This window comes from Cajanus cajan, chromosome 4, assembly GCF_000230855.2.
Source record: "Cajanus cajan strain Asha chromosome 4, NIPB_CcT2T_4, whole genome shotgun sequence".
Taxonomy (NCBI): Eukaryota; Viridiplantae; Streptophyta; class Magnoliopsida; order Fabales; family Fabaceae; genus Cajanus; species Cajanus cajan.
In genome coordinates this window covers 3,273,232-3,301,014 of record NC_138520.1, presented here as the reverse complement: position 1 = coordinate 3,301,014, position 27,783 = coordinate 3,273,232, and the positions used below count along the sequence as shown (strand labels likewise).

The following is a 27,783-nucleotide window of genomic DNA, read 5'->3' as shown; positions in this document are numbered from 1 at the left end:
GTTTTTAATAAGGAATAGGCATATGATAAATACACCTCCACTCTCGTATAAACACATTCTTTTTAAAAAAATATATATATAAAATATCTAAATTACCCTTTTAAAAAAATGAAATTCCTAAATTTACACCTCTCTTCCCCTCACCCCCTTTCTCCGCACTCCACACTCCACACCCCTCTTCTTCCCTAAGTCTCTTTCTGCTCAATGTCATTAAGCAATATACTTTTACAGTCATTCTGAATAGAAAAAAAGGACTAGCCTCACCATAACCAGCATAAGAAAGGTTCTTTTACCGTCATTAACATTCCGTAAAGTACTTTTACTGTCATTAGCATTCCGGAAAGAACTTTCTGTAATAGTAACTTTAATATTATGGAAAGTACTTTCCGGAATTATGTAACAAAACATTTCCGAAAAATACTTTCCGGAATAAGAATTTAATATTATGGAAAGTATTTTCCGGAACATTTTTATATAATTCCGGAAAGAACTTTCCGTAACAGTAAGAAGAAGAAGAAGAGGAGTGCCAGAAAGAGAAAGAAGAGGGGTGTGCGAGGTGCGGGAAAAAAAGAAGAAGAAGAAGAGAGTGCCAGAAAGAGAAAGAAGAGGGGTGCGCAATGTCAGCAGGTGGTCTTGTAAGAGAAAAACTCTTACTTGTTCTATGGAAAGACACACTAGTACAAAAATGACTTTTAAAATCGGAGTTTTAAAATCAGTCATAAGGTAGCCATTTTAAAAGTGACGCGGTGGCCTGTACTGCAACAGAACGGCACCAGAACGGCCCGTTCTGCAAGCAGAACGACCTGTTCTGCTTTCAGTACGGCCCGTACTGCAAGAAGAACAGCCTGTACTGCTTGCAGAACGGGCCGTTCTTCTTGCAGAACAACCCATTCTGGTGCGGGGAAGGGGGTGCGGGGAAGGGAGGTGTAAATTTAGAAATTTTTTTTAAAAGGGTAATTTAGACATTTTATATATTTTTTTTAAAAAGGGGTGTGTTTATACGAGAGTGGAGGTGTGTTTATCATCTGCCTAAGGAATATGTTTGAAAGATCATGAAATGGATAAAATAAAGAGTTACATTGTCAGTGAAAATTTTTTTTACACTAACAACTAATTATATCTTTTAATTGTGTCATGTCACTGTTAATATGGAACAATTAAAAGATATAATTGATTGTTAGTGTAAAAAAACTTTACAATAGATGATTAACTCTAAAATAAATATATTTATGAAAATAAATGAAAAATGACCGTAAGGTTATATTTTAGATAGAACTGAGTCTGATTCAATGGATTGGACTTTAAAAAAGATGATCCAAATAGAAATAAGACATGTTAAATGACCTTATGCGTTGCCCCCATGGAATTATCCTATGATCTAATTTATTATCTTGTGAGTGATAAATATACAATATTATTTATCTTATATACGTTTCACATTTCTAAAATATTAGTGATCATATAATATACAATAATCCTCACCAAACTAATCCAAAACAGATTTCAACAAAAGCGGTTTCCAAATATATACAGTGATAGTAATTGTCTGGTGTTTATCACTTCCTATTCTTCCGACATGCATTTTGGTCTTTGGAATATAAATACTCCTATTAGAAAGGGTAAGAAATAAACAGCAAAAGGTAAAGGAAAAAATCAATAATTTTATTTTTGGGACAAATTTTCAAAACAATTATTAAGAAAAAAATGGAAAATATAATGCAATAAAAAAATTAAAAAGTGTCATAATCTTTTTATATAATAATAAAATTATTCTAAAAAATCACCGACAGGGAAGAAAAAAAAAATAGAAGAGTCAGTGAATACGTACTGTGTTGATAAATGATAAGGGTCCCCTTATGTACTTCATCTTCACTCGCTTTGTTTGACGGTGCCAACTGTGTCACAACTAGATTAGACCAAAGCAACGATCCATCCAATAGGTTTTCAATATTTTATGAATTTGATTTTTATACATGCAGGAGTTTCTACGTTATTAATCACTTTAAAAAAAATTAACATCGAAATGACTATTATAAAAATTAATACTGCTATTATATATGACAATTTGGAATTAAATTAGTATATTAGTCTGCAATGTTTATTTTATAAAATTAAAATTTATAATACATAAACATTTTAAATATATATTGGTATTCTTAATGTTTTTAATAAACCGGTATTTTCAATATAAAGTTTATAAATCAAATTTATAATAAACAATTTATATTATGAATGTTGTTTTTAATTATTGATATTTTTAAAATATTAAAATTTAATATAAAATAAAGATAAAAAATAAATTGATAAAGAATAAGAGTTTAAAAAAAAGTTCTGAAAGTGCTGTTGTAAGTTAAAAGAAATTTTTAAGTTGTTAAAAATCTTTCATTTATGATATTTATTTTAATTTATATGTAACTATTATATTTTCCTTTAAACAACTTTATTCTTCAACTAATTTGTAAATTATCCTATTACATCCAGATTTAACCTTTGATCATATCAATTTTATTCTGATCATAAATATAGAAGAGATTATATTGAGAGAATACATTATATACTAACATATACGTTTATATTTTTTAACAGAGATTAATTATTATTTTCAATTATGAATATTTTATACTAATATCATTGTAAAACAAAATTTATTTATATTTAATTTTTACTTTCTCTCCTTTATTTTATTTTTATATACAAAATGTAGAAAACTATTTTCCCTTAGTATATATGTATTATCCAAAAAAAAATTACTTATATTTAACCTTTATTCTCTCCCCTTTATTTATTTATTTTTTATCTTATATACAAAATGTATAAAATTTTCCCTTATAGTATTTGGATGAAGAATTTTAGAAATTTAAAATTTTTAGAATTTGAATTATTTGAATTTTTATTATTTTTAAATATTTTGTTTAGATAAATTAATTTATTTTTAAAATTTTAAATTCTTAAGTAAAATTGGTTTTAATATATATTAAAATTTTAAAATTAAATATAAACTAATTTTTAAATATTTAGAAATTTTAAAAATTAATATTAGATAGTATTTAATAATTTAAAAATAATTTTAAATATTTAATAATTAACAAATTATCAATATCTTTTATGTTAACCTAAAAAAAGAGGAGAGGAGGTAGAAGAAAAAAAAATCTTACTTTTTTGAGAAAATTTAAAATTTTATAATTTTAAAAAATTTCACAAATACTTGAATTTTAATTTTTTCTATAAATTCTCCACTCAAATAAAATATTTCACTCCAAAATATTTAAAATTCTTAAAAAATATGAAATATTCCATTAAAATTCATGATAGTATATATACGTAAAAGATAAAAAAAAAATGTGAAAATTCTCTTACATTATCTAAACATACGCTGATTACTGATTACTCATACTTTGTTTGACAAATGAGACAATATCCAGATGCCAATTTTATGATTTTATACTCCAATAATTAAGGTATTCTTTGGTTGAATCCACAGTGATATTGGCAAATGACATATTTATGTCTTGTAGCACCATATCACAGCCGTGACAATCTGTTCTATTAAAAAATGGGACATGTGAATATAGCTCATTAATTGTGACATTGTTAAGCATTTGCATGTGACCACCGATGACCTTTGATCCATTGCATAAAAACATTACCTGTCATATTATCCGCTTATAGCTACAAACAAAGAAGTCAAATGAAACCATGGAACCAAAATTGGAAAAATGTTGACACGAAAAAAAGAAAAACACGACCAGATGGGGAAGTGCAATTAATTGTGGTTTGTTTGGGATACATTCACGACTCTTGTGCATGTGAGCGAGAAGGAAAGTGTCACAAGAGAACGTGGGTATAATTGAATGACCTCAAGATTTGTACACATTTGCAAAGAAACTTAATACAGTAAATAATACTATTTTTTTATTCTTAGTTCTTTCTTGTTGGGCAACTTAACATGTGCCATCGTTGCCTCAGCGACTCTGGTCTCTTATTTAAAGACTTAGAAATGACAATAAATGTTAACACAAATTCCATTCTTCTTCAATAGGGGTCTTAAGCATATTGAATGCGTAAAGAAAGATAGTAATAATGGCCAAAGTCATGTTTGTTTTGTTCAGCTTCCTCGTATTATGCTGTTCTTCAATCAACACTTGGGCTTTCTCACCGTCTGGTTGGACCAGTGCCCATGCCACTTTTTATGGAGGTAGCGATGCCTCGGGCACAATGGGTAAGTGAAGTCATTATACTCTTTATTAATGTTATCTATCTATCTAAGTAGTTCTTTTTTTTGGTTTTCTATATATTTTAATTCTCTTGTTACGATCCTTGTTACATGGTACTCGCATGATTGAGCGTAGAATTAATAATGCACTGATTATGTTTTCAATAGGTCATGTCACTTATAAGTGTGTGTGAGTGCAGGAGGGGCTTGTGGGTACGGGAATCTGTATTCAGCGGGGTATGGAACTGATACAGCGGCATTAAGTACTGCGTTATTTAACGATGGAGCCTCATGTGGGGAATGCTACAAAATCATCTGCAATTATGAAGCAGACTCCAGATGGTGCTTGAAAGGAACATCTGTAACCATAACTGCCACAAATTTTTGCCCTCCCAATTTTGCTCTGCCCAACAACAATGGAGGGTGGTGCAACCCTCCTCTCAAACATTTCGACATGGCTCAACCCGCATGGGAAAAGATTGGTATCTATAGAGGAGGGATCGTGCCCGTCTTGTTCCAAAGGTTTCAACTCAATTCAATATCTTTGTCTAATGGAACAAAACATAAATGCAGTTCCACAAGTGTTTTATAGTGTCATTAGAATTAAAATTTCGCATGGTAATCTAGTCTGGTCTATATATATGATTTTTTTTTTGTACTTATTCAATTTGAACTAATAATAAAGAATTGATCGAAATATAATGCATGAGATCTTAAAATTTAATCTCGATGTCATCATTATACAATTAAGAAAAAGTAAAAAATTTCTATTTTGATAAGAATCTTAGAATGTGAATTATAAAATGGACTCATAAAATGAAAATTATTTCATATTTATATATATAATTATATTTATCTATTGTTTATCTACATCGATATAATATATAAAATGTAGTATGACTTGAATTTTTCTCGATTTACTCCTTCACACTTAGTAGTTTTAAGTTTTGTACCCAATAATACTACTACCTTTAAAACTAGAATCCACATGAATATGAGGTGAGGATTTTTGGTCGGTGGCAAATTGATTAACGTTGTGTTGCTTGCAGGGTTCCATGCGTGAAGAAAGGAGGGGTTAGGTTCAGTGTGAATGGGAGAGACTACTTTGAGCTTGTATTGATCAGCAATGTGGGGGGGGCTGGATCTATCAAATCTGTGTCCATCAAAGGCTCAAAAACTGGATGGATGACTATGTCAAGAAACTGGGGATCTAATTGGCAATCCAATGCATATTTGAATGGTCAATCTTTGTCCTTTAGGGTCACAACCACCGATGGTGTAACTAAACTTTTTCTAGGTGTTGTTCCACCAAATTGGTCATTTGGTCAGACTTTCCCTACTAGTGTCCAGTTTTAAGGCTACAAGGATTATTAAGTTGTGGGTTTTGGACTTTCTCATGAACGTAAGAAACGGCAGAGGCATGCTTATTATTTTACTGGAGCAGCCCGCCTCACTCTTTTGTGCTTTTTGGACCCATAAACTTTATGGCCTAAATGAAGAAGCCCAAAGAGGCATTGCACTTGCGTGAATTATTATTAAGGAATTATGTTATATGTCAGCTTTAAGTCATGTAGAAATAAACATCTTCAGAGTTTGAATCATACTGTAAACTGCTATTATATGAACACTGTTGTTGTGTTTTTAGTACAGTTTTTTTTTTGGTTGAATATCTAATTGGGAATTGCAACTCGCTAATTCCCTGAAATTTTATGTATGCATGCGTTATTGCAAGTCTAGAAGCAATGAGCTATTTTTTTTTCTCGTATTGTTCGTCAGTTACTCTTGCATCACACTCTTTAGAAAGCAGAAAAATTTTCGAATTGAATTTTGTCTTGTACCACTGTATAAAAATACATCATATTTTAAGTGCATTCTAATTATATATCAAGAGTTTATAAAATCAGGAAAGATAAAACATTCTCCTTTTTTTTTTTTAATATAATCATGTCATATTACTATTAAACATTCAAATCTAAAATTTCATAAGGGTAACAAAGTCCAAAAGTTGTTAAATGCATTGCATAAAGAGTCTTAAAACTTTTGTAACGGCAAGTAAAATTTGCAAAATAGATCCAACCCAATCTAACTTGCTTTTTGGGAGATTGAAAAGGGGGTAAGTTGAGTTTACCTATTTTGTCATCCCTGCTTGCCTTTTGGCAGGTTTAATTTGAACCAATGCCTGAAGACGATTTTAAGAAGAAACAAATGTAATATATTCCATACGCGTAGACTGAGGTATAGATCATTGTAAAACAACAAATAAAGTTATGAGGTAAAAAGGTCTTTGTGATAGTCCGAGTGCATAAGCATGAGAGAATGCAATACGTACAAATTCTTGGTTTCTAAACCTAGGTTTCATTTCAGACTCGGTTAATTGTAAAGGAGGGGAATATTGAGGTAAATCTTGAATACACAAGTCCTCTCAAAAAAGGAAAGCAATGGCGGGCCTGGAGCTGTGTTCATAAACTCCTAATATACACCTCCGCAATTAATGTAAATTATACTCGAGCAATAGAATTATCTGACATTGTCTCTGTCACCATAGTTTAGTTTACCATCATTAGAATTTAGAACACAATATTTGATTTATTTTAATTTTTTTTCCCATTAAAATTATACTGACAACACTAAAACTTTAAACTTCAAATCTTATATATACTATCACAACCTCACCATTGTTAGGTCAACCTTACAACACCATGGAATACAAAACATTGAAACATAAATTCACCTCTCTACGCCATGCCTGAATTCTGGTCTGGGTAAAGATTTAATATCCCCAATAACACCACCATACTAATTTGAGTTCATGACAAATAGTCACCTCAAAGATTTTATTAAAAACGCGACTGTTTTGAACTAGTTATGTATGGAAGCTAGTCCAATTTGCATGTTTCGTTCAACGCGAGGATCCATACTAAAGCTAGTGCTTTTATCAACCATGCATGTGAAAAAGGAATATAGACAAACGACCATACAAACAACCATTTGGTATACAAAACACATTCATTTACTAATTTATGCCATGAAAAAGCCTTTTTGCACTCATGTTTGAGGTGAAGCGGACAAGACAATAGATAAAATGTCGTGTTCCATGAACAATTCATCCGATCGGATCATCTGCAGTGACTTTACAACTGCATACAATCATGACCATTAGAAAATTTGTTTTATATGTAAAAAGCATAAATATTGTTCATTAAACATTAAGAACCGTGACATGTAAGCTGCAAGACGTGCAGTTATTTACTTCACATTCCAAAGGATCCATCCGCGACATCATCCACGATGGATAAACGCCACACTGTACGCTGGATCTTCACAGAATAATATGAATGGAAACAGAAAGTGTGCCTCTATAAACGTTCACAAATAAAACATGACTCAGCTAGTCAGCCCGAGAGACCTATAGCGACAGCTTAAGCTCAGCTCCATTGTAACACCCATAAGAAAAATAATTGGTTTTTTTCTTTTCAGATCCTAAAACATAATTCTCAAAACAAGGAAACAAACCATAACAGTCATCACGGTTGGAAACAAACAATAAATATTTCAATATGTTAAACTGACTTTCAGAGATCTTCCACATAGAAAATGAAAAATTGACCTTTAGAAAAGGAAATGATAATGGAAGTTTTTCAAAATGTAAACATTAGCAAAGGTTGGAAATGAAGATATCCTCATTGCAATTGGTAGGGTGAAAGAAGACAATTATCAGAAATCATCATCATCCTCCTCTGCAATATGCTTAGCCAGCTCCTGCTCTTGCTGTTGTCTCTCTCTTCTCTTTTCAGCACTTTCCTTCTCTTTGTGAGTGTTAGGTGGAAAACGGAGCGCTCGAACTGCCTCATTGTGCATGTTAAGACAGAAAGCAATCCGAGAATTAAAGGCTAACTGAGGCTCATTTGTGGAGTAAATATCTCCAGTTTCCTTAGACACCATCCACCCATTGGCATGATCCAATGTAGCATCAATTGCCCCATCACGAATAGCCTTTGCTACAATGCTCTCAGCATCAGCAACTGGATTTTCAGAGTTCAGCCTCAGTTTTTTAGCAACATCCGCTAGAGAGATGCGGGAATAGGAGATGCTGATATTGCGTAAACCAGTCCTGATGACATTATGCCTCAAACGAACAATCAAATTATGGGTTCTATCTGCGTTAAAGGTAGAGGCAAACTTGTCGGCAATATTCCTAAACAGTTCCAAGTCCCCAATCCGGACAGCCTGAAATTAAATTTCCACACTCCACAGCATAAGCTAACAATACGACAAAGTTCACAATATATAAACTGGCACAAGCACATATGGAGTTATTTATAGCTAAACGAAGAAAAGAAAGTTCACTTGTCATGATTAAGAGAGAGGGGGAAACTGAACTAATCATGATATCAGAACCTGCCTAGAATTTGGATCATAACGTGGACTTACATTTGTAAGCTCAAAGTAAGGCCTTAAAGCTTTCTCCATTCCCTTCTGCATAAAGACAGTCCGCTCTGGTATTTCTCCTAATAGTAAACGCACTATCACAGCCCACTTGTTACATTGAATACGAAAACCCCGTGCAGCAACGGGAGCTTTCCGGGCAGCCTGCAGGAGGGACTCTTTTGCATCGGTATATTCCAACTGAATTGTCCTAATTTTTCCAAGGTAGAAGAGATAACGACAAAACTGAAAGGGAAATACAACAAATGTAGACAGGTTGAGGAAAAATGAACCAAAAACTATAACTTTAACAGCAATAAATTAAACTAAGAAAACATCAATAAAACAATAACCCAATTGTTGATGACATTCAGCACAAGGGCTTTAACACAACATCTCTGAGCATTGGTATAAAAGGTAGAGATTATTTACAGAGAGTAAAACATAGGTGCTCAGGATAACAGAACTACCATACCTGCTGGTTAGAATGTGCTTCAAATCGAGGAGCCTTGGACCTCAACTTTTCAGCCTGATCATATAGGTTGTAGTGAAGGTAGTTACGAAGTAACAGATTAAGAAGTGTTTCCTGCATTGCATCAACAGTCATCATATAAATTAAAAATGGTAGAATTTGATTGAATTGTGAAACTAATTAGTCTATAGAGAGAGCATTTATTCTATGAATATGATTGAATACAATAGAAATTTTAATTATAAGTTAAATCAAATCTCTAATTACTTGCAACAAACTAGTCATGCAAATTAACTGAGAATCTAAAACAGTTATCACATATGTGCTTGGTTCTAACAACATGCTCAATTCTAACAAACGTCATAAGCCCTATTGCAAAAAAGCTCAAGTAAGTTGAAACAAACCTGGCCCAACTCATCATGACGCAGGGTAGCAATTCGGTGCAAAGCAAGGAGGTTGCTGAAACAAAAGTATAAATTTTAAAATAAGTTACTTAAATATAATTCAGTCTTGAACCTCCGTTTTCAACAATTACATAAATTAGCACCTAACTTACCCCCGAATTTCAGCAAGATCTCCTGTAAGCTCATAGCTATAGGAATAGTAAAAATACAGTCTGGATGCAATAACATCAACAGTTCTTCTGTTTGTGTTCTTCAGCCAAACAATGCTAGCTGAGGAACAAGCTTTGGCCTAAAAAGGAAAAAGAAGCATTAACAAACAATACGTTGTCACTTGTAAGTTCTCAAAGTCGAAAGAGGGGAACTGACCTCATTGTATTTTTTTTGATCAATCAGAAAAAGTAGCACAAGCAGGTAACAGTAGATTTCTAGCTCAGGCAACAAGTGTTTAACAGGGGTTTGAATAGCAGATGTTGCCGCGTCCACTTCCATCTCATGATCATCCTCCTACACAATCAGTGACAAAATTACGAATTGAAACACCATTGCCCCATAACATAAGACCATAGGAAGGAAACAGCCCAATCTTTCCAAAAGCCAGAGAGAGAGAACCAAAATAATCCGCTTACTGAACCTCATCCACTTCCCAGTATTAAAACTTTAAACATGAGTACAATTATGCGAAATTTCCACATGAGTAACTAAATCAACAGAAGCCTTTTTCAGAGAGATCACCAATTTACCCGCATTCATTCATCTATATCATAATTTAGATTCGAATTAAATGGACCATAAACGACTACATTCAAAATAGGATAACTAGAAAACACACTCACATATATATCCAAAACCTTTCCAAATTCCAACAAGAACAACCCGCGAATCTAAGATAGAAGTTTACCTTGGGAAGATACGCAGACAATTTGGCGTGAGCTTCAGAACCAGGAGTAAGAACATGATCAAGAAAAGACGAGATAACAGATGCTGTCAATTTCCGCCTCAACGCAATAGTAAGGCGAACAGCGCGAGCAATTCTACGAACTTCCTTCGAGTACGAACCGGTCTCGATAAGTGACCCTATCTCCTTCAAATCTGCGAGTCAAAATCCCAAAGTAGGAAATTAAAAAAGTTGGAACTAGTTTTATAGAATTGTGAAATCGGCACAGTGGAAGTGGTTAGAGAAAGAGGCTTACTCTGCAAAGTAGATGGAGCAGGTGCAGAAACGGAGTTGGAAGGCGTTGAGCGATCCTTCATCTCAAGATCTTGAGTCATGTTGAACAAAATCTAGTGAAAGCACAGAATGAAGCGAGAATTGTTGGAATCTGATGCAAACCCTAACACGGAGAACACAAGGGGTGAAGAAGACCAAAGAAGAAGCAATATGCACATGTCCTCTATAGTCACCTCGTTTCACCTCATACTCAAGCTCCTAATCATGAAATGGGCCTTGGGTCGATGGGCCGACTCAAGCTACAACCACGATTTGGATCCAATAAAAAGCAAGATACTAAACCCAGTGTATTCACTCATAACTCAAAAGGGTATTGCTATTTTAAAAAATGTTTAAATATATTTTTAGTTACGATAAGTTTATTTTTAGTTTTTCAGATTTAAAACCAATTTTATCTCCGTAAATTTGAAATTTTTATTTTATTTTTTATACTAAATTTTGTTAAAAAAATTTATTAATTATTTTGTATAAAATTTACTTATTAATGTCTCTATTAATAAAAATATTATATTAAATTATTAATTAATACTTTATAATCGTTTTAGATGTAAAGGGTTAAAAATAAGATTTTTAAAAATTATAAGATTAAAAATAATAATTTTAAATTTAAGAGATGAAAACAAATTTATCTTAAATTTGATAAATTAAAAACGTATTTAAATATTAAAATATTTCTAATAATTTAGATAAAAATATTTTCTTAATTGTTAATCATTATTATATTTTCAAAATTATAAAATAAATTATTACTGAAAAGTATTTAAAAATAAATAAAATAAAATAATATTATAATAATTAATAATTATCCTTAGTATAATTTTATATAGGTAGTTTGGTCTAAGTAATTTATATAGATAATACGCGTAAAAAAAATTACAAATATTTATGAATAATTTACTAAGACATTTTCTTGTGTGTAAAATAATATATATATTAAAATTTAATTTTTTAATTTATACAAGTTTTGTTGTAATTTTTAATTTTAAAAATATAAAATATGCTTGTGTGATTATTAACATTTGTCACTTTATTTTTTCATCTAAAAAATTTCCATTTTCTCTACTTTCGATTTTATAATTAGTTATATGATGATTTTTAAAGAAATAAAAAAATTAAAAATATAATATTTGACATGTTAAAATAATTTAAGTTATATTTCTTTTTTATTCATCAAAAATTGAAACTTAAAATTTTGTATATATTTCAACTTCATGTAGACTCTAGTTATTCAAATAATTTAAATTATATATTTATTTGATAAAACAGTTTTTATATCTAAATTTATAGAAGAAAAAAAATCATTGAGAATATTCAGTATATTTATTTATTCTAAATTTTAATTATTTGTTATATTTAATAAATAAATAAAAAGTCTTTCACAATATATATATAAAGGATGAGGAGCAATTGTTAGAACTTGGGAAACCCTAATTGTGCTACTTGAGAGAAAATGGCGGTACCCTTGATCTCGAAGAAGATCGTGAAGAAGCGCGTGAAGAAGTTCAAGCGCCCCCAGAGTGACCGCAAGATCTCCGTCAAGGTTAGTTAGTAGTAACTATCGGCATATCATGCCCTTTTCTAATCCGCATATGTCCCCTCTTTTTTGTTTTGGCTTTTGATTTTGAACTGCAGAGTGAAATTTTATGTAGTTTGATTTTTTTTTTTTTTATTGTAATGATGATAGTTATTGTCGCCCCAGTCTTAATTTGCTCCACCAGGTGTAAGATGATGAATGACATTCTTATCTGATCCTCCTGTTTTTGATTTTTCTTATTGTGCGTAATTTAACTGTAGGTTTTTTTTTACAAGTTTAGGTTCACTTTTTTGGATCCTGATTTTTTTTTCAAAGTTTGCGAATATTTTCGTCTTCATATGATGCTTGGTTGAGTCAGTGTGTTTTTACAACCTAGTTTTGCTTGTATAAAGTGTTGATTTTTATGTTTTAATCCGAACCATCGTGCCTTTGTCACTTTTTTTTTCCTTCAAAATGACTGCTAGTCTAATAATGTTCTGCAATCTGTGATGAACTTCCATTAATATTCTGATTAATCCGTGATTAGTATACTAATATCACCATCTTTCGGCTGAGATTGCAGAACGGTTTCTACTCTATGAATATATAACGCTGCTATCCCTTTATGTTTGTTTGTCCCTTTTGTTTTAATGAATCGATTTATGTTTGTATTTGTAGCTGGACATAGCTGGCTTTCTTTCAATTTGAGCCTTCACTTGCTATTTTCATGTAAATTTTTAATTGATGCATACCAAGTTAGATTTTTTTTTCTTCAAAAAATAATTCACTCATACGTTGGAGGTGCCTTTTCTGTCGTGATAAAGTAATGTAGACATTCAATTTTGCCTGGTTTTCTTTCATTTTGCTAAAGTTACTTAATGAGTTAATGTGGAGTTGTAGCCTATTCCTCTGATTTTCTGAATAGGGTTACTTATTCTTGTTGAATACATGTGTTAAATTATTTGAAATTGGTTGTTTCTGTTCTAAAGTAATTATGTTTTGGATTTTGTTTTGGTAACAGCCAAGCTGGCGCAGACCAAAGGGTATTGACTCCCGTGTCAGGAGAAAGTTTAAAGGATGCACTTTGATGCCCAACATTGGTTATGGTTCAGACAAGAAAACTCGCCATTATCTGCCAAATGGTTTCAAGAAATTTGTTGTGCACAATGTGAAAGACTTGGAACTTCTCATGATGCATAACAGGTGAATATTTGAAATAATTCATTTTTACCTGTGGGATATAATTTACTGCTAATGAATGCCTCTCTTAAAATACAATGTAGACATTGGCTGAGTAATTTTTTCATGTTTAATTCAGGACGTACTGTGCTGAGATTGCTCACAATGTGTCCACAAGGAAGAGGAAGGACATAGTTGAGAGAGCTGCCCAGCTTGATGTCGTTGTTACAAACAAAACAGCCAGGCTGCGCAGCCAGGAAGATGAATAGATCCGGATGTCTGGGAGTCATATTTATGTTTTGTAGTGAGCTATGGTTGATACGCTAGATGGTAGATTTTGATTGCTTTTGTTATTTTCTTGACCAGAACCTTGTTGCATGTGATACATTTTTTTATGTTGCTTATTGTCTTGCCGATGCAAAATTTTCAACCCAATCTTGAGTTTATCTTTGGTTCTGTTCTAGTTAAAGGTAATTGTTTTTCAGGGTTTAATGCTTTGCTCCACCTCATTAACAATGTGGTGATTGCTTCATCTCTCTCTCATCCTTGTAGAGCTTTTCTAGTGTCTACACTCTACCTCCTCTAATCTTACTTTTTATGTATGAGATTTTTATGAAGCTTCTACTTGTAGCAGCAAGATCGTGTACCCATAGGCACTACACGGTGGTTTGAAATGTTTCCGCACTCTTGTTGTAGGTCGACAACCTTGACCTGCTTTGATTATTTCTCTGGCTCACCAAAAAAAAATAACAGAACGGCGTAATTTTTATGCTGCATTTGAGTGACCCTGTTTGAACTGGTTATCGACCAATTTTACCAGTTTTTAACTGATGCATCAATTTTCTTTTACAGTTTGATTTTTTGGTTTGATTGGACTAGACAGGACTGGTTAGCTGGTTATAAGGATGAACCGATGGCTCTGGTATAGTATCTTCAACTCAATTTCATCTAGCATCGCCTCGTCCAACATTTTTGGCTCAGTCTTGACTAATAACTTATTTTTTGTTTTTTATCCAATGAATTTTTTTATTTATTTAATTCAATCCAGAAGATTTGAAAAAGTTGATGAAACACTAAATATCTACAAAATAAATTAGATGAATTAGATCCTTTTTTTTTTTTAATGAAATGGATTGAATCGACCAATTTGTCATAACGATTGAATGCTTAACAAATACATTTTTAAACGAGCAGCAGACCTATAAAACATTGCGAAGGTGGTCTCTAATTAAAAGACCTGTATGCTACAACTTCCTACATTACCATGTTGATAGCTTTGAATATATTGGGAACTACGGTGTCATTGATGAACCAGTTTGTTTCGATCAGATTCAAAAGCAGCTGCAAGTAGGCACAATTCTTCAACAACCCGCAATTCCCACGGCCACTGGAGACCCAGAGATTTTAGTATTATTGTCTCAAATCGTTCTGGTATGTCATGTTTGCGGAAAGTAGTACGCCACTTTTGTGATTTCTTGCGATAATACCCAACCTGGGAGCCTATTTGCAGACATAATCATCAAAATTTACCTTCACAAATATACACTGTGTACCGGAGAGACCGTATCGGTCACGTGGGCCAACACGTGCCATTTCGTCAGAACAGTTCCCAAATAAGTCAGTTGGGTATCAAGGGTTCCAACTTGGAGTGGGTGCCTCTCTTCAATAGGCTCGACCCTTTCGTCGTGCCCGATTCGGGGGTCGAGGTCTATGGAGGACTGTTGGGTTACCGAGTGGACTTTCTGTGGCTCTTTGATCGTTTCGTCTTGCACTTTCGGTAGCCGCAAGCTGGCAAAGTAGCATTCGCGTGCAGTTTTTTGATCGGCGTGCACCGTGATAACCCGTCCTGACTGTGCCGGAAACTTCATAGCTAAATGAGGAGTAGACACGATTGCTCCGAGTCGATTCAAGGATGACCGACCGAGCAGAATGTTATAGGAGGTGCTCGCATGAACGACCACGTATTTAACCGAGATGTCTCGGTATTCCGCCCCTTCGAACCCAAATCGTATTGATAACTTGATATATCCTTTTGTTTTGACTCGTTCGCCAGAGAATCCCACCAAAGGTTCATCGTAAGGGACCAGTTCGGACTCTGGAATTCCCAACTGCTTGAACGTATTCCAATATAGTATGTCCGCTGAACTTCCTTGATCAACCAATGTCTTACGGACGATGCAATTGTGAATTTCAACGCTGATCACCATCGGATCGTCCTGATCTGGGTCGATTCCCTTGAAGTCAGCCTCGGTGAAGGTAATGGTTGGCAAACGGCAATGATTTGTTTCCACGGCATGCACGTGTCGGACAGCGCGCAGGTGTCTTCGTTGTGCCGACGAAGATGAGCCCCCGCCAGCAAATCCGCCAGCAATGGTGTTAATAACTCGCCGTGGCTGTGTTGCTTGTTGTTCTTCATGCCTATCCCGTGACCGACTGCGCTCTCTATACGAGCGCGTTTCTGCTCTGCGGTGTTCGGAATGGTCACGTCTCTGTGATTGTTCGCCGTGTCGGGGCCGGTCGGGACGGTTCACAAAACCTTGCAACTGTCCTTGCTTGATCAAATCTTCAATTTTGTCTTTCAAGGCTGAACATTCGTCAGTTGAATGCCCACGATTGCGGTGAAATCTGCAGGATTTGGTTGTGTCGGCTCGGGGAGGGGTCGATGCTCTCTTCGGGATAGTCAGCACTTCTGAAGCCAATGCTTGTTCTAGTACTGCTGACCGGCTGGTGTTCAGTGGTGTGTACTGTGTATACTTCGGACCACGGGGTGGCCGCTCGCGGGGTACGAGTTCTTTTGGACGACCGCGAAAATTGTTTTCTATTGGCTTTTCTGTCTTGCTCACCGCTTCTGCTCTGGCCTGGTTGCGAAACTCGGCTAGTTCTTCCATCTGCATATATTTGTCGGCCCTGCGCCGAAGGTCATCCATGTTTGCCGGTGGCTTTTTACAAATACTGTTGGCGAAGGGACCTGGCTTCAACGCGGTGGTTAGATGATGTAAGGCGACGGCTGGGTTGAGGTCCCTGATCTCTAATGCCGCTTTGTTGAATCGGCTCATGAACGCCCAGAGAGACTCCTTTTTCTCCTGGCGGATGCTAACTAGTGATAGAGAAGTCAACTGGTGTGGTCGGCTTGTAGCGAACTGGATGGTAAACTGAGAGGCTAAGGTGCCGAATGAGTCGATCGAACTGGCCGGGAGCCGAGTGAACCAGCTCAACGCTCGTCCTTTTAGTGACGTCGGGAAAATTCGGCACAGGGCGGCGTCATCGGTGGTGCTTAATGTGACCTGAGTCAAGAACACGTCAACATGTTCATCTGGATCGGTGGTTCCGTCGTACTTGTCGAGAGACAAGGACTTCCAATTGTCAAGGAGGGCGGACTGCATGATATTGGGGGTAAAGGGATGTCGGTGTGATCCTGCCGGCATGGGCTGTATTGGTCGGCTGGCCGAGGCGTGGGCGGCAGGGGCAACAGAAGTATAAGGGACCGAGGTGTGCTGGCCATGCGAATGGAACGACCCTTGAGTGTGGGTTGTCTCGGAGGGCTTCCATGTAGGATCGTGGTATTGGTTCTTGAGGGCGGCATTTTCCGCCCGTAGCGCAGCCATTTCGGCCGCATCTCTCTCCCGCTGTTGCTTCATAGCGGCCATCTCCTCCTTCATCTGTCTCATCATACTGTTCAAGTTTGTCTCTTCCGTCGTCTCGGCTCCTGACTGATGCTCGTCCTCGGACTGGTGTTCCTCAACGTTATTCTTTCTCGTCTTCACCATTCTTTCAATAATGATCTCGGAATAGCTCTCGGTTCGGCCCCACGGTGGGCGCCAAAATGTACCTGTCTAAGGGCACACTCCTTTTCTTCTGGGTGAAAGGGGACCGAATAAGAGCTCCAGCGATATCTCCAAGGGATGGGGGAGGTACCTGCAAAGGGTACTCCGACGCTCAAGTCAGTATATGCACGAATATCTAGGGTAAAAATGAACAGTGACATACCTTGTTACGTGTGACCTATTTATAGCATCTGACATGGGCCTGAGCGTGATGGGCCCTCTCAGATATTTACCAAATTAGGTAATACGGTACTAATTGGTCGTTAGGCTTTAATCATGTACTTACCTTTCTTGATTGTAATTACTGTTATGACTTGCTTAACCCTTCGACAAGAGGCCGATCCGGCTAATCAATACTAGTCGGAACGGCAAATGACCGAACCGTCTAGTCCGTATACGACAGCCTGTATACTTCCGGTATGTTCTATGTCGGAACGGTACCTGACCGAGCCGACTCGATGAATGATGATGGTCCATATTTGCATTAACCAGACTGATGTCGGTTCTCGGCTTCATGCCGAGCCGACGTTGATGGTGATGCTTGTACGTGGCTATGCATGGGTGTCTGACGAAATGGCACGTGTTGGCCCACGTGACCGATACGGTCTCTCCGGTACACAAGCCCCCCAGCCTTTGAGGAGCGAAGCGACGCGAAAGGTTAAAGAAATAAAAAGAGGATTGTAACCGTTGGGTATGAAGGGTTGTAACCGTTGGGTATGAAGGGTTGTAACCGTTGGTCATTAATGACGCATGCAAAGTTGCGGCGGGAGGCGAAGGGTTGTGTCCGTTGGGCATTAATGACGCATGCGAAGAGTCGCGTATCCTGAACCGTTGGATCTAGATGATCCAACGGTATGCACGAGGGGGTGTCGTTTCAGGTGCTCATTAGAGACGCCTATAAATAAGGGTAGGGAGGTGAGGGTTCTTTCGTGCAAATTCATTAGCTGCTCCGAGCCGAAGTTGTTTGGAAGCGTTTTGAGTATTATCAACGATAGGTCAAGCTCAACCATCAGGTACGTAATGGCTAATTTGGGTGTTGTTAACATTGACTCTTCTGGGGACGAAGGGGAATCTAGGTTAAGGGCGACGCCGAACCGGGATGCACCATCGGCTTCGGCATCTAATGGGGACAATTCCGTGGAGTCGGCTTCTGGGTCCGGTCATTCTCAAAGTGGGAGTGATTCGGCATCAGCTGTAGGTTCCGATGAGCAACCTAGTCGGGGTGGAGAATCATCAAGAGTGTTCCCTCAGATATCAACTCCAGGATATTCATGGGTGCATGGTGAGGTTGGTAGTGTATACTCTCGGTATACAAGTAAAAAATCTCTGGTGGATTTTGTATCGGCCGTGAAGTTTTTGGACTTTCCTGAAGATGAGGAGCCTTCTGCCATCTTCTTTCAACCATGCCGAGGCGACGGGGTGTCAAATCCGGATTTTGTTTATTTGAGTCAGGGGACTTCTAAATACCCCTTTTTCTATGTGTATGATTATATGTTCCGGGATTTGAAGATATCTCTCCCCTTTGACAACTACTTCATGGGTATACTTCGGCTGTTGAATGTGGCGCCGAGTCAACTTCACCCGAACACCTGGGCCGCTATGCAAGGGTTCAGGCATTTGTGTCTGGGTCTCGGTCTTTCTCCTACTCCACATCTATTTTTGCATTTCTATACTTCTCGGCCGACGAGGAAGGCCAAGTGGCTGTCTTTGATTCGCCACAGTGATTGTCTACTACAACCTTTCACCACCTCCTACAAAAAATTTAAAGTGGGATTTATGAAGGTGATGATTCGGCCGGAACCAGGGAACAAGTATTTCTTTGACGCTGAGGGAAATCCGCTATTTCCCTTCTACTGGACCCGGAAGCCGCGCAAGTATGACACGGTTTCCAAGTCACGCATGTCCCCAGAGGAGAGAGGAAGTCTTGATTTTTTAAACAAGTTGCCTCGGCCCTTACCATGCCGTCCTCTTGTCCGATTGTTTGATTCGGCCAATGTGGTCGAAGAATTAATTAGTATGGTATTTTTCCTACTTGTTTGAATTCAAGTGTTATCATTGATTTTGACTAATGATGTGCAGGTATAATGGCGGCTCATGATGATTTGGATATCCGCAACTTGCTTCGGAACCAACTTGCATCGAATACCGCGAATAGGCCTGCGCCCGCCGCGCGCGTGAATCAACCAGCTGGTCAAGGTAGCGGGGTCGGACCCACGTCTCGGCCGAAGAAGACAACCCGGCCCCAACCTGAAAAAAGGAGGCCTGACTCTAGGGCCGAGGAGGAGAGTCGCCGGGCAAAACAGCGCCGAGTGGCCAGCCCCCCTGTTCCCGAAAGCTTGTCGGCACCAAGTTTCTTGGCTGGCAATGTTAACGCTCAGGATTTTTTGAGTCAAGACCTGACCTCCGAGGTAGGCCAGGGGCTGCTGAGCCGAATGAGTTCGGCGCAGAAATGGAGCTACTTTTGTGAGTTCCAAGTGCGCGCTGTGGCCATGGCACAGAGTATTGTCATGCAGCCGAACGGTGAGGCTGACGAGTTGCGCAAACAATTAGCTGAGCAGGAGAAGTCTCTTCAAGAGACACTGGCTGCTTTGACCGACGCCCAGACGGTTAGTAGCAAGTACCAGGCCGAGGTGGATCGCCGAGGAAGAACCGCTGATGACTTGGCCCTAAAGGTACAGCGTCTCGAACTTGCTCTGAAGGGCGAGACTGACAAGGTGACAGCTCTGAGCAAGGAGCTGGATGCTGAAAAGGCTGCCTTTGGTGCCTATCAGGAGAAGGCGCGCGCCAAGGTTCTCAGTCAGCATCAGGCCGGTTTTGCTCAAGCTGCTCGGCAGGCTTGCTACTTCGGCGACTTTCCTCCTGACTTCCACCTGGACATGACAAAGATTTTTTCCAAGGGAAGTTGGTGGATATGACCTCCATTCCACCTGACCAGGAAGCCGACGAGGAGGCTCCGGCTCGGCCAGCTGGGCCGAACGAGGAGGAGACTCTGAACGAGGAGGCTGCGCCTGAGGATGGTCCAGTTCAGGGGGAGGCAGAAGTAGTGTCTTAAATGTTTTTTTTTTTTTTTTGTATTATGGGGCCGATAGCACCTATTGATAATGTACCCTTCTCTTTTAATGAAATTTCTCCGTTCTTTATGTTATAACTGGCGTGAACTTTTGTGGTGATTAACAACTTAATTTGCGTGAGCCGTCTCCTTGGCCGAGAGACATCTCGGGAGGGAAGACTTGAATAATTTAATTAAAGCCACATCCTTGGCCGAGAGATATCTCGGGAGGGAAGACTTGAATAATTAAAGTCGCATCCTTGGCCGAGAGACATCTCGGGAGGGAAGACTTGAATAATTTAATTAAAGCCACATCCTTGGCCGAGAGATATCTCGGGAGGGAAGACTTGAATAATTAAAGTCGCATCCTTGGCCGAGAGACATCTCGGGAGGGAAGACTTGAATAATTTAATTAAAGCCACATCCTTAGCCGAGAGATATCTCGGGAGGGAAGACTTGAATAATTAAAGTCGCATCCTTGGCCGAGAGACATCTCGGGAGGGAAGACTTGAATAATTTAATTAAAGCCACATCCTTGGCCGAGAGATATCTCGGGAGGGAAGACTTGAGGATGTGACTTTAATTATTCAAGTCTTCCCTCCCGAGATATCTCTCGGCCAAGGATGTGACTTTAATTAAATCATTCAAGTCTTCCCTCCCGAGATGTCTCTCGGCCAAGGATGTGACTTTAATTATTCAAGTCTTCCCTCCCGAGATGTCTCTCGGCCAAGGATGTGGCTTTAATTATTCAAGTCTTCCCTCCCGAGATGTCTCTCGGCCAAGGATGCGACTTTAATTATTCAAGTCTTCCCTCCCGAGATATCTCTCGGCCAAGGATGTGGCTTTAATTAAATTATTCAAGTCTTCCCTCCCGAGATGTCTCTCGGCCAAGGATGCGACTTTAATTATTCAAGTCTTCCCTCCCGAGATATCTCTCGGCCAAGGATGTGGCTTTAATTAAATTATTCAAGTCTTCCCTCCCGAGATGTCTCTCGGCCAATGATGCGACTTTAATTATTCAAGTCTTCCCTCCCGAGATATCTCTCGGCCAAGGATGTGGCTTTAATTAAATTATTCAAGTCTTCCCTCCCGAGATGTCTCTCGGCCAAGGAGACGGCTCACGCAAATTAAGTTGTTAATCACCACAAAAGTTCACGCCAGTTATAACATAAAGAACGGAGAAATTTCATTAAAAGAGAAGGGTACATTATCAATAGGCGCTATCGGCCCCATAATACAAAAAAAAAAAAAAAAAAAAAACATTTAAGACACTACTTCTGCCTCCCCCTGAACTGGACCATCCTCAGGCGCAGCCTCCTCGTTCAGAGTCTCCTCCTCGTTCGGCCCAGCTGGCCGAGCCGGAGCCTCCTCGTCGGCTTCCTGGTCAGGTGGAATGGAGGTCATATCCACCAACTTCCCTTGGAAAAAATCTTTGTCATGTCCAGGTGGAAGTCAGGAGGAAAGTCGCCGAAGTAGCAAGCCTGCCGAGCAGCTTGAGAAAAACCGGCTTGATGCTGACTAAGAACCTTGGCGCGCGCCTTCTCCTGATAGGCACCAAAGGCAGCCTTTTCAGCATCCAGCTCCTTGCTCAGAGCTGTCACCTTGTCAGTCTCGCCCTTCAGAGCAAGTTCGAGACGCTGTACCTTTAGGGCCAAGTCATCAGCGGTTCTTCCTCGGCGATCCACCTCGGCCTGGTACTTGCTACTAACCGTCTGGGCGTCGGTCAAAGCAGCCAGTGTCTCTTGAAGAGACTTCTCCTGCTCAGCTAACTGTTTGCGCAACTCGTCAGCCTCACCGTTCGGCTGCATGATAATACTCTGTGCCATGGCCACAGCGCGCACTTGGAACTCACAAAAGTAGCTCCATTTTTGCGCCGAACTCATTCGGCTCAGCAGCCCCTGGCCTACCTCGGAGGTCAGGTCTTGACTCAGAAAATCCTGAGCGTTAACATTGCCAGCCAAGAAACTTGGTGCCGACAAGCTTTCGGGAACAGGGGGGCTGGCCACTCGGCGCTGTTTTGCCCGGCGACTCTCCTCCTCGGCCCTAGAGTCAGGCCTCCTTTTTTCAGGTTGGGGCCGGGTGGTCTTCTTCGGCCGAGACGTGGGTCCGACCCCGCTACCTTGACGAGCTGGTTGATTCACGCGCGCGGCGGGCGCAGGCCTATTCGCGGTATTCAATGCAAGTTGGTTCCGAAGCAAGTTGCGGATATCCAAATCATCATGAGCCGCCATTATACCTGCACATCATTAGTCAAAATCAATGATAACACTTGAATTCAAACAAGTAGGAAAAATACCATACCAATTAATTCTTCGACCACATCGGCCGAATCAAACAATCGGACAAGAGGACGGCATGGTAAGGGCCGAGGCAACTTGTTTAAAAAATCAAGACTTCCTCTCTCCTCTGGGGACATGCGTGACTTGGAAACCGTGTCATACTTGCGCGGCTTCCGGGTCCAGTAGAAGGGAAATAGCGGATTTCCCTCAGCGTCAAAGAAATACTTGTTCCCTGGTTCCGGCCGAATCATCACCTTCATAAATCCCACTTTAAATTTTTTGTAGGAGGTGGTAAAAGGTTGTAGTAGACAATCACTGTGGCGAATCAAAGACAGCCACTTGGCCTTCCTCGTCGGCCGAGAAGTATAGAAATGCAAAAATAGATGTGGAGTAGGAGAAAGACCGAGACCCAGACACAAATGCCTGAACCCTTGCATAGCGGCCCAGGTGTTCGGGTGAAGTTGACTCGGCGTCGCCCTTAACCTAGATTCCCCTTCGTCCCCAGAAGAGTCAATGTTAACAACACCCAAATTAGCCATTACGTACCTGATGGTTGAGCTTGACCTATCGTTGATAATACTCAAAACGCTTCCAAACAACTTCGGCTCGGAGCAGCTAATGAATTTGCACGAAAGAACCCTCACCTCCCTACCCTTATTTATAGGCGTCTCTAATGAGCACCTGAAACGACACCCCCTCGTGCATACCGTTGGATCATCTAGATCCAACGGTTCAGGATACGCGACTCTTCGCATGCGTCATTAATGCCCAACGGACACAACCCTTCGCCTCCCGCCGCAACTTTGCATGCGTCATTAATGACCAACGGTTACAACCCTTCATACCCAACAGTTACAACCCTTCATACCCAACGGTTACAATCCTCTTTTTATTTCTTTAACCTTTCGCGTCGCTTCGCTCCTCAAAGGCTGGGGGGCTTGTGTACCGGAGAGACCGTATCGGTCACGTGGGCCAACACGTGCCATTTCGTCAGACACCCGTGCATAGCCACGTACAAGCATCACCATCAACGTCGGCTCGGCATGAAGCCGAGAACCGACATCAGTCTGGTTAATGCAAATATGGACCATCATCATTCATCGAGTCGGCTCGGTCAGGTACCGTTCCGACATAGAACATACCGGAAGTATACAGGCTGCCGTATACGGACTAGACGGTTCGGTCATTTGCCGTTCCGACTAGTATTGATTAGCCGGATCGGCCTCTTGCCGAAGGGTTAAGCAAGTCATAACAGTAATCACAATCAAGAAAGGTAAGTACATGATTAAAGCCTAACGACCAATTAGTACCGTATTACCTAATTTGGTAAATATCTGAGAGGGCCCATCACGCTCAGGCCCATGTCAGATGCTATAAATAGGTCACACGTAACAAGGTATGTCACTGTTCATTTTTACCCTAGATATTCGTGTAATACTGACTTGAGCGTCGGAGTACCCTTTGCAGGTACCTCCCCCATCCCTTGGAGATATCGCTGGAGCTCTTATTCGGTCCCCTTTCACCCAGAAGAAAAGGAGTGTGCCCTTAGACAGGTACACACTGACATTCAAATTGAGAGACTGTAGACCATCTAACCTATTTCGACTCGGACCGATGGAGAAAAAAATAACATTTCAACTTAATTTGTATCTGGTCCACTTTTTTAAAAAAAAAAAAGTTAGAGAAGATCAACTGTTTAAATGAGATGTTTCTAGCTTATAGAGCACACTTTCTTCCCACCCTTGGCCCCTAGACGTAGTCATTGTCATCCTATTCAATGTCATATTCTTTTTACCTGTTCAGCATCAATCATATTGGTCTTTTGTGCCTGTGACTGTACAACTCGAATAGTTGTAACAAACCCATACGTAACACTGGCATCACCACAATACCCAGAAATAGAATTTGCTGTAAATGAATATGCTATCTAAGCGCACGAAAGTCCGATTTTGATTCTGAGATCCATGTACCACACGCCATTGTCAGCAATTTCTCTTTTTCTTGCGGAGTAGGTATCAGACAATTTTAGGTGGTATTCATCCTCTTACTCAGTTTCGCAGTTGCTCACGCCTCCTTTTTCTTCCCCCCATTTAGCCACATTCATCGTTATTTCCCCATATTCTTGTTCATTTATTATTATCAATTATATTTTTGGATGAATAATATGCATTCCCCAGAATATTATTATTGTCAACCGACCAAATATACACATAAACACATTCCTACAAAATATTGATCCAATGATATCCAAACAATGTATAGAAGATTTTATTCTATTACTTTTCATTATATTTTAATACATCCCATTCCATTCTATCTTTTCAAACATAGGCATAAGGACTAAGGAATGTTTTAATATATCCCATATCACATAATTACCCCCTGTACCATATAGTCCAACCCATGACTTTTATGTATATGAAAGGACTAAGGAATGTTTTATAACATTTGATCCCATTGTTGCATTCTTGGCACCAGCACCTATAATGAGTCAGCCGACGCATTCTTTAGATTCCTTCACTAATAAAGTCCTAATGCAACTGGACTTCTTTATACACCTACAATCTTTATAAGTACAAATGAGGGGACTCTTCATTACGGTTGACACCCTTCTTAGCACCAACCAATGGGTCAATGATCTTCCTCCAAGCCTTGTAGTCAATGGAAGCTCCAGTATCAGACAACAAGAATCCATTGACATAGAAAAAAGGCGTTCCATACACCCCTCTCGAAGCAGCATACTGCATTTTCAAAGAAACTTATAATTAAACTAGCATGAAAATGCATTTGATTGAAAGGCGAGTTATATTCACATGCTTCTTCAAGTCATACATCAAAGAATAAACATGAGAATACTAGTTAGTTTTGAATACACAATTTAAATTCAAAGATCTAATAATAAGGGGCATGTCCGAAGGTGAAGTATACTAAAATTAAATTTATTTGAGAGAAAGGTGATATATATTTACGCATTTTTTCAAGTCCTAAATTTAAGAATCAAGATTTAAAAATATTAGCTTTGAACACAATTTAAATCCAAATATATTCTAATTAGTCAAATTAATCTGAGCACAACCAAAAAGAGTTTGTCTTACCTTAAAAGAAATTCTGGTCTGATAATCAGATTTTGTGTCATTGAAGCCATTCTTTATGGCGTTATAATAAGATCTCCCAACTACTTTTGTTGCAGACTTCACTATCTCCTCTATAACAAAAGCCCTAGACAAGTTCCGTGTTTGAGCCCCATAGAATTTCTCCTGTTAAAAAGAGTATGAACCAGATCCGATGAGTAAGAAACTTCAATAACTTTTTAACATTGAAAGATTGCCTCCTAGAAGCAAATATTTTTTATGTCTTTAGCGTAATGCAGAAGTTAAAAATCATGGTCACATCAATGCAAACAATTTTAAGCCAGAGAAATATGTTTATACAAGTAGCCATGTTGCTCTCCCTCAAATAGTCATGACAGGAATGGCTTATATCAACACATGTTACTGATTCAGCAACCGAAAGTACGAACCCCCCACCAAAATTTCCCAACAAATCAGATGCAGAACTCAACGACCATGTGATTAATACACAAAGCTATATTTAAAAATTGAAACAGAACAAGCAGCTACAAAACATAGAGAACAGAAATTTAAATGAAGAAAACAATTTTCCTACTAATGGCTTTGGATTTTATAAGAAAAGAGGAGTAAGAAAAACCCAAGGATTGCCATTTTCCACTGTCTGGGAACAATCCATTTTGAATACATAAAAGAAATATTAACATTACATCAATGGCATTAATTTTGCAGTCTCTGCGTGTGTGTCAATAAAAGACACAAAATGACTCAAATCAAGTATTGCTAACCCAAGACCAAAGCGTAAGAGTAAGTGTACAACCAACTACAAGGAAGAATGCCGAAAAGCAGAAACTTAACTAGCATGAAAGGCCCTTGCAAATTTAAAGCACTATGAAAATGGAAAACGCCATTCTCAATCTATCTAAACAATTCTATCATCCAAATTTGCAATTGTGCGAGCTTCAAGTCAATACGTACCATACTCAAGCGATACATAAATCAAATACAGATTGATTATGAAACTGTAAATACAAACCTGATGGCTGAAGAACCACTCCAGCAAGGGAAACGTTGCAGATGCGTTTAACGTGTTCACGATGTGCAAAGCACGAGAGGTAACAAAAGCATTGTCGTGGTAACTGCGAATTCCAGAATCAAGAAAAGAAAAATTGAGGTCAGCGCACAAAATAGTGTTAAAAAAAGACAATCCAGCACACTTTTTTTTAAGAGCACGTTTGGATCAATGTCATCTTGTGTTGGAAGTGGATCAGGAAAAGTAACAATTAGTTGTTTTTCATTTATTTTGATGTGATCCTCACCTAAACATGAATCTTAGACATGAACCAAACATGCACTAAATTTGCTGAATTTCAACAATAAAATGAATCTAAAGACGATTACCCACTAATCACAAAGCTTTCACATTCAAATGATATTTGTTAAGCATGATATCATAAAATTAAAAGTCATTTCTAAATAATAATAAATAAAAAAAGTATTTAGGTTTGACTAACGGTAAAGGGAGGAGGTGAAGAAGGAGCGAAACTCGTGAACCATAGTGACGAAGAGCTTGTTTGAGTGGTGGCCATGAATCCCTGCTGTCTGGGCACACAGGATCATAAAACGCTTCGATCAAAATAGTATCCAACAAATTCAACGACCCATTTTCGTAGACAAATCCATCAAATCTTGAAGGGGGTATGTAATCAGAACCCACACTCAACAAAACAACCAAAACCTGAAACGCCGCGAATTGCAGTGTTGCCACCCGCGACATCTTCATTCTCACTCACACCCAACCAACCAAACCCTATTCAAAAAATAATTCAATTTTTTTCCACGAAAATTATTGCATGTAATGATGTGCTGTCCAACACTTTAATATATGTATGATATTTAATGAGGAGGAGGTGCATTGAACCTGGCCGCATTTTAATGTCTAGTGCACATCCAACGAGGCTACGTAAAATCAACTCCACATATCATATCAGCTTAAAAAAAGTAAGGGAGTTACTTAAAATTTATCAAAATTACTTATATAAACACCAATTCTTAAAAAAAAAGAAAAAAATGAGGTTGATATAGTAAATAGAGTTATTTATAAGCAAATCTAAAAACAACCTAAGATT

The 27,783-nt window shown here is 38.4% G+C and overlaps 4 protein-coding genes and 2 non-coding genes across 6 annotated transcripts; 4 read left to right on the top strand and 2 right to left on the bottom strand.

Annotated features, from left to right (window-relative positions):
- Positions 1-3,956: 3,956 nt before the first annotated feature.
- LOC109815655 (expansin-A11) lies at positions 3,957-5,814 on the top strand. Its single transcript, XM_020380425.3, has 3 exons — positions 3,957-4,219; positions 4,414-4,735; positions 5,263-5,814. Exons 1-3 carry the CDS (start codon positions 4,081-4,083, stop codon positions 5,567-5,569), a joined length of 768 nt encoding a protein of 255 aa, XP_020236014.2. The 5' UTR covers positions 3,957-4,080; the 3' UTR covers positions 5,570-5,814.
- A 1,845-nt stretch (positions 5,815-7,659) lies between these two features.
- Positions 7,660-10,913, bottom strand: LOC109815654 (PAM domain (PCI/PINT associated module) protein). The gene is made up of 8 exons (XM_020380424.2): positions 10,705-10,913; positions 10,413-10,603; positions 9,881-10,018; positions 9,667-9,803; positions 9,515-9,569; positions 9,114-9,224; positions 8,645-8,884; positions 7,660-8,440 (listed from the first exon to the last, which is right to left on the bottom strand). Exons 1-8 carry the CDS (start codon positions 10,781-10,783, stop codon positions 7,928-7,930), a joined length of 1,464 nt encoding a protein of 487 aa, XP_020236013.1. The 5' UTR covers positions 10,784-10,913; the 3' UTR covers positions 7,660-7,927.
- A 1,208-nt stretch (positions 10,914-12,121) lies between these two features.
- Positions 12,122-13,926, top strand: LOC109815674 (large ribosomal subunit protein eL32z). Its single transcript, XM_020380455.3, has 3 exons — positions 12,122-12,282; positions 13,277-13,458; positions 13,574-13,926. The coding sequence occupies exons 1-3, from the start codon at positions 12,193-12,195 to the stop codon at positions 13,701-13,703; spliced, it is 402 nt and encodes a 133-aa protein (XP_020236044.1). The 5' UTR covers positions 12,122-12,192; the 3' UTR covers positions 13,704-13,926.
- LOC114917011 (small nucleolar RNA U31b) lies at positions 12,414-12,494 on the top strand. Its single transcript, XR_003805728.1, has one exon. It is a non-coding gene; the product is annotated as a small nucleolar RNA U31b (small nucleolar RNA).
- Positions 12,754-12,837, top strand: LOC114917010 (small nucleolar RNA Z196/R39/R59 family). The gene has a single exon (XR_003805727.1). It is a non-coding gene; the product is annotated as a small nucleolar RNA Z196/R39/R59 family (small nucleolar RNA).
- A 10,906-nt stretch (positions 13,927-24,832) lies between the features above and the next one.
- Positions 24,833-27,524, bottom strand: LOC109803087 (Thioredoxin superfamily protein). The gene is made up of 4 exons (XM_020364556.3): positions 27,169-27,524; positions 26,691-26,793; positions 25,682-25,843; positions 24,833-25,327 (listed from the first exon to the last, which is right to left on the bottom strand). Exons 1-4 carry the CDS (start codon positions 27,435-27,437, stop codon positions 25,154-25,156), a joined length of 708 nt encoding a protein of 235 aa, XP_020220145.1. The 5' UTR covers positions 27,438-27,524; the 3' UTR covers positions 24,833-25,153.
- Between the last annotated feature and the right edge of the window lie 259 nt (positions 27,525-27,783).

Coding starts and splice junctions, on each gene's coding strand:
- LOC109815655 (XM_020380425.3), top strand. CDS start 4,081: ATGGCCAAAGTCATGTTTGTTTTGTTCAGCTTCCTCGTATTATGCTGT. Junction 4,220..4,413: donor CGATGCCTCGGGCACAATGG/GTAAGTGAAGTC, acceptor GTGTGAGTGCAG/GAGGGGCTTGTGGGTACGGG. Junction 4,736..5,262: donor GTGCCCGTCTTGTTCCAAAG/GTTTCAACTCAA, acceptor TGTTGCTTGCAG/GGTTCCATGCGTGAAGAAAG.
- LOC109803087 (XM_020364556.3), bottom strand. CDS start 27,437: ATGAAGATGTCGCGGGTGGCAACACTGCAATTCGCGGCGTTTCAGGTT. Junction 26,794..27,168: donor CTTCACCTCCTCCCTTTACC/GTTAGTCAAACC, acceptor TGGAATTCGCAG/TTACCACGACAATGCTTTTG. Junction 25,844..26,690: donor AGTGGTTCTTCAGCCATCAG/GTTTGTATTTAC, acceptor TCTTTTTAACAG/GAGAAATTCTATGGGGCTCA.
- LOC109815654 (XM_020380424.2), bottom strand. CDS start 10,783: ATGACTCAAGATCTTGAGATGAAGGATCGCTCAACGCCTTCCAACTCC. Junction 10,604..10,704: donor TGCTCCATCTACTTTGCAGA/GTAAGCCTCTTT, acceptor TTTGACTCGCAG/ATTTGAAGGAGATAGGGTCA. Junction 9,570..9,666: donor GATCTTGCTGAAATTCGGGG/GTAAGTTAGGTG, acceptor CTTTTGTTTCAG/CAACCTCCTTGCTTTGCACC.
- LOC109815674 (XM_020380455.3), top strand. CDS start 12,193: ATGGCGGTACCCTTGATCTCGAAGAAGATCGTGAAGAAGCGCGTGAAG. Junction 12,283..13,276: donor ACCGCAAGATCTCCGTCAAG/GTTAGTTAGTAG, acceptor TTTTGGTAACAG/CCAAGCTGGCGCAGACCAAA. Junction 13,459..13,573: donor CTTCTCATGATGCATAACAG/GTGAATATTTGA, acceptor TGTTTAATTCAG/GACGTACTGTGCTGAGATTG.